We start from the raw sequence: 11,556 nt of genomic DNA, 5'->3' as shown, positions 1-11,556 counted from the left end.
TGAGCCCCTTACATAATGATGCGACTGACTGGAGCACAGTTCGGCCCAGATACGCACGTGCCGCAAACCCAGGCCTCGCGATTTCATAGGGTGCTAGTGATAGCCTACAATGAAAACAGCACCGTATGCTCTAATGTGGATTATAATACAATGAAATGCAATCCAATAATAATGAAATGTATCTTCGCAACAGGGCATAATATAGGATGTTATATTTATAGGGCCTATTTATAAGCCTCTATTTAAGTCTTTTCTGATAGGCTCGGACTCGGGCCCAGACACCGTAATGATTGGGGCACTCTTCTGTCCTTCAAAGAGGCGGGTTCTAGAGTCCGTTTTGCCACAGCGGGCCCTGGGATTGGCCGGCAGCGGCGCAGAGGCGCCTCCGATTGGTCCTGAAGGCCGTCCGTCGGAGCGGAGGAGGCGGGGCAGGCGGCTGGCTGGTGCTGGGGCGGGCGGGCCCCGGAATTGTCATTTCTTTGTTTCCGAAGGCGGAGGAAGCGCTGAGCCCACACCTCCTCGTCCCACCCCCTCCCCCCGGGTGCTGGCTCCATGTCTGTGTGACCGGCCCCAGGGGTAGAGTCCAGGCCCGACGCGGGGCGGGCCGGCGGCGGCGGCGGCTGAGGTGAGAGGCGGCGGCGGCGGCGCGGGCACCCGGCCCCCCAGCGGGAGGATGAAGCGGCGGAACACCGAGTGCAGTAAGCTCCGCCGCCCCCTAAAGCGGAACCGGATCACCGAGGGCATCTACGGCAGGTGAGCGGCGGCGCCCCCGCCTCCGCCGGCGCGGGCCCTGCGGCCCCCGGCCGTCTCTGGAGGGGCCGAGCCCCGTTATGTAACCCCGACTAGGCCTCACGCCCTTGCCAGGGGCTCCCCGGAGGAGCGCTGCCCATGGGGCCCCGGGCGGCCCGCCGGGGTCCGCCCCGAGGGCGCGGGGCGTGGCGAGGGCCGACGGCCCGGCTGGGAGGGCGCGGCGGGCGCGAGCCGCCGTTGGGACTGTCCCCAACGGCGGTGACCCCCTCCCCATCCGCGCCGCCGGGCCCTCGGGGCTGCTCTAGGGGCTGTAGGGCCTCCGCTGGTCCCCCAGCCCGCTCCTGCCCGGGAGTCGCCGGCCTGAGTCGGGAGGCGCGTGGACCATATGCACTGGTGCGGGGGAAGGCTGACAAAGTTGGGAGCAGACAGTGGCCCCGCGGTCCCTCTGAGGACTGGGCAGGTGGCCACGTTGCCCCCTTTCCCTTTTTACTTCTTTTATGGCATCTCAAACTTGGCACCGAGGGCTGAAGCCGATACCCCCAAATCATGGCCTGTGGCCCCGCTCCAGACTCAGAAGGAGTGATGATCATTTTCTCAGCAGCATTATTTTGACAATTCCAAGCAGATAGTTTTATTCGACCCCTTTAAAAAGGATTTTCTCCAAACTCGCGTGGTTTGTTGTTGTTGATTTTAGTTTGTTTTAATTCTCCAAAAACAAAGCAGTGTTCCTTTAAATAGAAATTGAATTCAGGACTGAGGGGTAGAAGGACAACAGGTTCATGGGGCAACTTAGTGAGAATCCCAGCTTCCCTAAGCAAAATTTGTGTAGGACTGTTATTTTCTGGTTCTCACAATGTTAATTCTGAATGGTACCTGCCTTGATAAAGAAATGATTTCAGAGAAGTAATTAGTTTACAAAGGAGAATTCTCAGGATGTGCATATAAGCTTAATTGGTGTTTTACAGTTTAGCTCTTCTAGCTGTGGGACTTAGAGAAATATGTGAGGTAGCTGATAACACCCAAGTTGCCTTAGCATAGCTGTACACCTTGCACATGCTACTGTTTACACATTGAGAATGATTCCTTTCCACAAGCAGCTGACCGATGTAAACATTGGGTGTTTTTTTTAATTTCAAGCTTAAAAGGGTTAAGAAGTCAGTTGAAATAAAAAGTTTTTAGATATATCCTTATGTAATGAGCCGCAGATCATAGGAAGAGTTCATTCATTAGACAAATACATGTACTATGTGCCAGGCCCTGTTCTAGCTAGTAAGGGTGCAGCAGTGAGTAAAACAGGCCAAAGTCCATGCTGAATCAATCAAACCTGACCATTTAAACTAAAACTGTAAAAGCAAAAACCATTTTTCCTACAGATTTAATGGGTGGGGGAAAGTTCTCTTCAAGTTACACACACTATAATTCTTGAATAAAGGAAGGGTTTTCCCCCTGCCTATTGAAAAAGATTTGAACAATTTAATATTAATAGTGACACAAGAATAGAAAAAGCGTATTAAACAGAGTTGGTAAAGCAAGGACAACCGTGCCATTTGAATGGCTGCTATTTACAGTAGCATATGATGATGTACTTCTGTTTATAGTGAGAAGATTGGGAATCCCATATTGTTTACATGTTTTCTGTTGTATTTCAACTTCTCTGGTATTTGAACAAATATGCCCAGTTAGTACCTGCCCCATAGTAACCACTCAGTCAGTGTGCATCAATGTGAAGAAGTGAGTTTATTGTCTAATTAAGGTCTATTATTTTACTGATGAACTTTTGGAATTTGAATTTTCTTACCCTAAAGGTTAATAGTAAATGCCCTATGCAAGTTATTCAGAGTTTCATCTGTAAAAGTTTAAAAAACCAACAGTACTTCAGCTCTCAAATATCCTTACTCTTCTCTATTTGGCATTCTTCAGGTTAAACGTTAATAAAAAACTTACATATATTTCTATTTTCTTTTCTCTTGGAGCATCATATATCAAATGAGTGTTTCAATTCACTTATCTGTTTCTTAGTGTATATTATGGAGTATTATATTATGGAATATTATTGTCTGAGGAACAAGACCATAGTGTTGGGGTTGTTTTTTTTTTTTACAATTTTGTTTTTAAAAAGATTTAGAAAATTTCCAGTTATTTCCAAAGCAGACAGAATGAGTGGGCTAGTTACAAATTAGGTGTTTGAGGGTTTGTGAGTATCAAATTTCTGTTAATCATCACATTTAAGTCTACACTAAATTGTTTTTCACACCATTGCCCATTTTGTTTCTCAGTGTCTGGCCAATTTTTATCTCATTAAATAGAGAGCTTTGTTTTTTTCTCAGGCTCCGTTGACAGTTTTGATAACCACTATCTACTGTTCCACAGCATAACTTTTCATGGACTTATTATTTTCATGTTCTCAGTCTGCACAGCTCTCTGAGCTTGGCGTAACAAGGAGGCAGCTGTGGTGAAGAGAGCACTAGACTGGGAGTGTCAGGAGACCTAGGTTCAGACTCAGTGTCCCAGCTCTGTTGTGTGGGATGGGCAGGGCATCCACCGCTTTGAGCCCCAGTTCTCTCACCTGTCAAGTGAGTTTTGAGGACTGAGAGGAAATAACGTACAGTTTGTGAAACTCTGTAAATTCTAGTATGCTTAATACAAACATTATTTAGCATGTAGTTGTTATCGCAGTTTACCATATTTGTTTTATTTTTAAGGGTGAGGAAAGACCATAAGGTTTGGTACAACTATCAAACAAAAGTTGAGTAGTCAAAACAAGGGGTCAGTTTCTTCTTGGTCTTGCTGAAAAAAAATCCTGTTGCTGAGATGCTTTTAATCATGGGCTCCAATCCAGCAACTGTGACTGAGGTGATTGTCAAATGATACCATTATTGTCATTATAATGGCTGTGGTAGAATTCTGTTTCAGGGGTAAGGTAGATGGAAAATGGATTTTAACATTATGTTAGTATTACCTACATTTATATATATGCCCATCATTTGAAAACTGAAATGTATAGGAATATGTTATTCCGGTCAAGTTAGTAATCAAAAATAAGAGAAAGGAAATAGGAATGGTGATTATTTTCTTTTATATTATTATGAGCTAAAATCAATGTCATTTTCAAAAAATCTGAGCCAGTATAGAGCCTGACAGAGAATAGGAATTCAGTCCTCAGTAAATGTTGAGCAAGTGAATTAGTAAATAAATGAATATAAACCAATCCATTCTATTCATTTAAGAAGCTGCATTGTTTTGGTAATTATGGAGGATACAGGATAAGACATGGTTCCTTGTCTTCCAGGAGTTTACAGTCTAGGAGGCCATAATAATGCCCTCTTAAATTTGTACAGTGGTTTTGAGGTTCCAAAGAACTTTGAGTTCTGTTCAAGTAAGAATATTTCAGTTGAATTAAATTTTCGCTTGCTGTTTTAGTGGTTCACCTGATGCATTAACAATTTTGCCCTGTACTATTTTATGATGCAGTACACAGTTGCCACTATGTGAGGGAATATGTATTTTCTAACTCAAATGAAATAGATGTGAAAGTACTTTGGAAATTATGAAAAAAAGTTATTAATAAGAGAAAGTAAAATGAATAACTCTACATAACTATAACATTTCAGAGGTCCTCGGGTTTTAGGGCAGTGACTCTCTCCCTGTGTCTGACTTCACACATGCACCAGACGCTCCCAAAAGTAATATCTAATTACTCCATGCAGTGATTCTCCAGGTGAAGTGGGGTTGGAGTGCTATGTAGATTTTAAAAGGCTTAAGGGAATTCCGGGTGGTTCATTCACCTTTCATCTTGCCAGGCTCCCTACTCCTCTCTGAGAATTAATGATTTTATAATAGGAAGATGAGGAGATAAGGTGTGGTGAGTAGAAGACAGAGGCAGAAACATTTATGTTTAAAGTCTCTGCAGTTAAAATTGTTCCTTACCCAAGTAAGTAATATAAGAATTTTAAGTAAGGCAGGTGTTTTAAGCTTCAGGAAATTATTTTATAGCTTTGTTACTGGTGGTTGAAGGAAGCATTCCTTCACTGGTGGATTTCTGGATACCTCCTGTCATGGTGTGCTGGGTTCTCCTTGTAGTATGTTGCCTGAAGCTTAAGCAGTGTAGTACTGTACCTGACTTTTACGTTTTAGGACTCGAGACTTCCCTGGTATATACAGTACCTTTTCCCATCCTTACTTCAGAGAAGGGTTTTCTGGCCTTTGACTTTCTAAATGGTCAAAGTTTACATACTTCTCAGCTTCCTAATTTCCTTTTTCAGACCCTTGTCTAAATAATCTGATCTCCAGAGATTTCACTTCTCTGCTTTTCCTGCCCACCTTAATGATGTTTCCTAAGCCTGGTTTTAGACTCCTTTGGGCTGTGCTTACTAAAGCCACGGGAGGCTGGCATGACCCTTGGCTGCCTTGGGTGTACATGTGTTCTGCAACTGAAACCCCAGATACCAGTGTTGCAACCTCACAGCCTAAAAGCATTTTGGTAATCTTGGTAGGCCTTAACTTCAACTATGCTGGACTTGACATAAAAGTGATAAATGCGGTATTGTTTTAGAGGGGTATTGGGTAGGGGGGTAAGTACAATAGAGAAATTAGAAATTGAAATGTTTTCATCCACCTCTAGTGAGGTGTTGAGCTAAACCCTTGTATTTGCAGTTTCTGTGAAATACATTGAAACAAATCTGCCACACTGAATTTTGTACTTAATTTTTGCTAGTAGTATACTACCTTAAAAAAAAAGTACTTTCCTCCAGTTTTCATTTATGATTCTTCTCGTCTGAGCATTCTTGGCAGTTTCATTTCATTAGACGTTTTGAAAATCCCTTTAAGTTGCTGCTATGTATTGAGGCAGGGAAAGGAGGGAATGTGATCTATTCCAGATTATTGGCTTAAAAGCTTCCTGTCTTGTGAATGATACTCTTCCTTTTTCTTCACGTTGATACCTCGTGGCTTTTCTTGAACCTCACTAGATTTGGAGACTGATTTTAATGGTAGACTTAATAGCTTATTATTTTCACTTTCTTGTTATATACCTATATATTGTGGGCCCAATCCATGTTCTATAAGCACTTTTATTTCCAGAGTCTTTTTCTTTGGCCATTTCTCCCAGATTTCCTTCATATTAACCCTTTGGGGTTTTATGTGTATGTATGTGTGTTTTGTTTTGTCATTTTCTAGGCTACCATCTAGGTGATATACTTAGGGGGCTATAACGAGATATAACATGTATCTTGTGGAGTCTGGAGGGTCAGATAGAAATTTTATAAACTTAGTTGAGATCAAAGTGAAATACTATAATTGGATTACTTTTCTTCATTAAATTTAGTATGCTCTTCAAATATAGTTTTTACTTTATTCTCTAGGCTTCCCAGATTTGGGTGTAATTATTTTACTTGGATAGTTTTCAAGAAATAGGTCCAGAAGAAAAACAAGTTCTCTGCTCAACAAGCTGCATGAGTAGAACGGTGCTTACCAACGGTAGAAACACATAGCCTCTGCGGGACTTTTTTTTTCCCCATCGTGGATTTCTTCAGATACCTGAGGAGTGACTACTTCCTCAAGATCTCTCACCTTCAGGCAAATGCACTCTGGTAATGGAAACTTTAAAAAATGTAATCAGCTGTTAAAGTATATTCTTTGAGGCTTTTTATCTTTATTTTGGCATTTAATTTAACTGACATCAGATTGGCCTCAGCTCATCAACCTTCTAAGATGCCTGTCACCCCCAGACTTTGAAGCCCCTTCATAGCACTGGCTTTCATTCCTTTGTATTTTTCCCTCTGCTGCCCTTAAGGATGATATGCTCACATTGACTCATGGGGTTATAACATCAGAAGTAATTTATCCCTCACCCCATCTCCTCTGTTGCCATTTCTGTTTTAGAGGTTTTGCATTTAGTGGATTAAAATGGTGTATCTAGTCCACTTCAGGTGTATCCATAGAGATCACTGACTTATTAAGGCTGTTTGGGATCTGTTTCCTACCCAGCACAGGGGAGGTGACTAGAAATAATCTCGTTCTGTTTTTAAATTATATTATTACTTTGCTCATCTTCAAAACACTTTTAAAAACCAAATAAGCTGCTCAGTACTAAAGTCAGTACTTTGCCATCTTGTAGTGAGGTCAGGAGCTCTGGAGAAAATGGGGGCCATGTCCATGGTCAAACAAAAACTCCTGTCTCAGATGAGAGAGATACTAAGGCTGGAGTCTTCTGTCTCAGATGTAATAAGTATTATTTTCTTGTCTTTTTCTAGACTTGACAAACTATACCTCATGGTTCATTGTGTTTCTGGCTTTTTAAAAAATGAGTTGTCTTTTTATTTTTAAATTACATGTTTCTCTTTTACAATGACCATTCTATGAGTGTGAATATTGTTGGAAAGCAGTCTTGAATTGTCCCATCTTTTGTGCCATAGCTATTTCTGTAAAGAGCATTTGACTTTAACATCTTTTTCTGCAGAGCTTCATAGTGTGTTTACAAATTCATAGTTTATGAATTAAGGTACTGAGTGTTTATTCTTTCATAAAGCACATCTGCTCATTTTTTTAAAACTTGGTTCTCTTGGAGAATTAAAGAATTATGTAACTTGGGGGCTTCCCTGGTGGCGCAGTGGTTAAGAATCCGCTTGCCAATGCAGGGGACACGGGTTTGATCCCTGGTCCGGGAAGATCCCACATCCCGCGGAGCAACTAAGCCCGAGCACCACAACTACTGAGCCTGTGCTCTAGAGCCCGCGTGCCCCAACTACTGAAGCCCACAAGCCTAGAGCACGTGCTCCACAGCAAGAGAAGCCACTGCAGTGAGAAGCACACGCACCGCAATGAAGAGTAGCCCCCGCTCGCTGCAACTAGAGAAAGCCCGCGCGCAGCAACAAGGACCCAACGCAGCCAAAAATAAATAAATAAATAAATTTAGTTAAAAAAAAGAATTATGTAACTTGAATATGTATACACAAAGGGATATAAAGAAGGGAAATAATATTTATCAAACATTTAGTAAGAGATGAGGAAGTCCAATGTGATGGATAAGCATATGGGCTTTAACATCATATGAACTTGTGTTCAATTAATGTCCCCGACACTAGTTATTTGATCTTGAACAAGTCATCTACCTGCTTTAACCCTCAGTTTTCTCATCTGTAAAATGAAGATAGTAAATAATATTACCTACTTTATAGGATTGTTATAAGGATAATTGAGATAAGTCACGTAAAATACTTAACATAGTGCCTGAAAAAGTTGTTTGCTGTTACTACTATAATTTTATCTTCATTCTGTTATTTAGTTCCAGTAAGGATATTAGCTTCAGTTTCACAGGTGAGGAAACAGATTACAGGAGGTTTCACCACTTGATAGAGACCTCTATCTGCCTTACCCCAAAGTCTGTCCTCTTTTTGTTTTACTTTTTGTGCTACTTCACCCTTTCTGAATGGTGTTTATGTGTAATGACTCTTATGGTGCTCTCAAACTCTCTACTACATGAAGGACAGGTGTCATTATCTTCATTTTTCAGGTGAAGCAACAGGTACCAGGAGTGTCTTGTGCAAGGCCATTAATCTTTTTTCCTTCTCAAAATGAGAATCTCTTTTCCATTAAATAATCCAATATAGATGTGACAACAATGTAAAATGTGATCCTGGACTGGGATTGATTGATCAATGGGTCTATCTATCTATCTGTTGCTATAAAGGACATTAGTGAGTTCATTACTGAAATTTGAATAACTTCTGTAGATCAGATAATAGTACTGTATCAGTGTTAATTTCCTGATTTTGATAATTGTGTTGTGGTTATATAAGAAAATTTTCTTGTTTTCAAGAATTTCAGGAGTAAGGGAACATTATGTCTGCAAATTATTTTCAAATAGTTCAGGAAAAAACTACGTATACATATATAGGGGGAGAATGATAGAAACTTGATAAAATGTTTTACCTTTGGTGAAATCTGGGTGGAAAGATATAAGGGAGTTCTTTGTATTATTTTGGCAGCTTTTCTGTAAGTCTAAAACTATTTCAAAATGAAGAGTTAAGAAAATAAAAGCAATACATGCTTGTTATAAAAAATTAAAGCAGTATGACAATGTGTAAGCATAACAGAAAAGAGCTTAGTCCTCTTGCCCTGGAATGAGCACTGTTATATAATCCATAAGTATGGTTTCTTCCTTGATCCATATAAACAAACATATATAGTTCTTTCTTAACAAAAATAGAATTCTGTTTTACACAAAAGTTTCTTGGTTTTTCTCCTTATTTAATCATGTCCATTTCTTTACATAGAAATTTATTTATAATTTTTTAGCAGCAACACAGCAGTGCATGTAGAATTCACTCTGATCTCTGTGGTCTCCTGACTCCCATTCCTGTGCTCTTTCAACAGTGTCCTGCAGCTTATTAGTTCCCTGTTCCTCAGTTTTCTTTCCTATAAAATGATAATAACTGCCTTGCTTATGTCATAGTTGTAAGGATAAAATGAGATAATATGAAAGCGTTTGGAAGAGTTACACAAGTGCGATATAAACATAAGGTATGATTAGGTAGATGATTATTACTATTAAAGATATGAAGCATAATACTTGATTCGTTTATAAAATGAATTTCTAATGTTTGTACAATGTTAACACAATTTTTTAGGGCCTGTGGGTTGTCTTCTTTCTCCTGTTGTCTTCTTTACCTCTTTTAATCCCAAACCCCATAGAGTCCACACTATTAAAAGTGTTTTTGAAGCAGAAATTCTAAAACTCTAAACTTTCCAGTTACATTAGGTTACAGTACTTGTTCCTGATATCTTAATAGTCATATAGTACTTTAGAAAAATACTATACAACACAATTCTTAAAAGCTTTTTTAGTGATTTGCATTCTAGGGTTTTTTTCTTTTTAAATTGGACATATTTCACACTGTTAGATTTGTCATTCCAGTGGCTGTGTATGTGTATAAGCATGAGTGTGTGTGTGTGTGTGTGTGTGTGTGTGTGTGTGTGTGAGTGATTGACTCTAGAATGGTTTTCTTTGCAGTCTGCAGGAGGCCCAGAATAGAAAAGAAAAATACAGAACAGCTTAGGTCTTCTCAGCCTGCTCCCCTTTTCTGGATTTTACACAAGGATGTGGTTGCAGAACGTAGCAGTGGTTCTGGTCTTGAGGCTCATGCACTACTTTCTGTAGACCACCATTCCTCAAATTTTTTGTCTTGGAACCTCTTTATACTCTTAAAAGTGATTGAGAATCCCAAAGAGCTTTGGTTTGTATGGATTATATCTAAAAATTTTACTGGATTAGAAATTAAGACAAAAATTTTAAATAGTTACTAGTTCATATAAAAATAACAATAATAAATGCATGAGAAGAGTGGTGTGGTTTTACATTTTTGCAGATTTCTTTAATGTTAGGCTTAATAGAAGATACTTTGAGGACCCCCACAGTAGTCAGAACCAGTGGCAGGTAGGCTAAATGCAGTGATAGTCTGGCATCCAGAGCAAGGCTGATAAGATTTCTTTCTTCCTAGTGGAAAAATAGTGAGAACAGATTGGGAGCAGGTGCATGGTAATCCTTCAGGCAGCAACTGTATTTGTTATCTTCGTTGGTGTTGCTTTGTTCAGACACCCTTCTTAGTCACCTGTGCATCATCTTTCCCTCTACCTTCACTTTGTAAGTGTGTGCTTTGATAAAAGCCCTACGTTGGTCCTAAACATTCTTATGCATGGCAGGTCATTCATTCAACAACTATTTGTTAAGTTTCTCTGGTGTGCAAGGTTCTGTGCTGGGCATCGAGAATAAAGCAGGGAAAAAAATGGGCAGCTCCTGTGTTCTTCTTGTGGACTTTACATTTAAACAATTAGTTATACAAAATGTTATTTAATTATAACATGATTCTTGTGGTACAGGATGCTATATGAACATATAATGGGGTAACAGTCTTTACTGTGGGGTCAGGGAGGCCTTTTTTGAAGAAATGATGTTCATGCTGCATGCTGAAGGATAAGTAGTAATGGAAGTGCTTCATTTAGTTAAAGTTGTGTTTAGGTAAGGATCTTGTCTGTGACTCAGAAAGAAATGTAGAAAAATGGAAGAATTAACCCTGGACAGTTTGAATGTTCCCAGTTGAGGGATGGATAGCTAACAGTTTGGAGATAAGTACTGATGATCTGAGTAGATCGTTGTCTTCTTTTTGAGAAATTGTGGAATTCAGTGGAAGTTCTATGAGTATGAGAAGTTTATACAATAAACCAATACTTCTCAAATTTTAATGTATGCACAAAGGGTCTAGGGATCTGGTTAATACACAGCCTTGGATTAAATAGGCCTGAGGTGGTCCCTGAAATACTGCTTTCCTAAAAAACTCATACCTGATGCTGATGCTGCTGGTCCATGGACCACACTTTGAGTAGCAAAACTGTAATTACATATAATAAGACTTTAGCAGGATACCAGCTGGACAAGAGGCTGGGCAAACATTCTGGAAGTGATGTCCAATAGGGAGAAGTATTCAATAACAGTAGAGACAAAGCAGTTTGTTTCAAGAGGTATCATGCTACATACTGAAAAGTAAAAGGGATTCACAGTTGCTGTTACGGAGAGGACAGGAAAGCTTGGGATTGTGATAGATGACTACTAGCACAGCCAGTGAAATATTCCACAGACTGATTTCTGTGGTGAGGCCCAAGTGAACTAAATGACCATTAGTCTGCCTAGGGAAAAGGTCAGGTACTGAGGATTGATAGCCACCCTGTGGTAATTATATGAGCTCCAGAAAATGATCTAAGTGACAAGCAGCTAGAGATACTAGAGAGAAGGTGCACTTTACATGGAAAAAG

At 40.1% G+C, this 11,556-nt stretch overlaps 1 protein-coding gene across 1 annotated transcript in view; it reads left to right on the top strand.

Moving 5' to 3' along the window:
• The first annotated feature begins 533 nt into the window (after window positions 1-533).
• MACO1 (macoilin 1) overlaps window positions 534-11,556 on the top strand; it is a 56,908-nt gene continuing 45,885 nt past the window's right edge. The window contains exon 1 of the mRNA XM_082834622.1: window positions 534-753. Coding sequence (XP_082690748.1) covers window positions 674-753 — 80 coding nt within the window. The 5' untranslated portion in view covers window positions 534-673. The remainder of the gene's footprint in view (window positions 754-11,556) is intronic.

This window comes from Leucopleurus acutus (assembly GCF_964270905.1).
Source record: "Leucopleurus acutus genome assembly, chromosome: 2".
NCBI lineage: Eukaryota > Metazoa > Chordata > Mammalia > Artiodactyla > Delphinidae > Leucopleurus > Leucopleurus acutus.
Note: the sequence above shows the minus strand (reverse complement) of the source record. Positions and strands in the feature narration are given on the sequence as shown.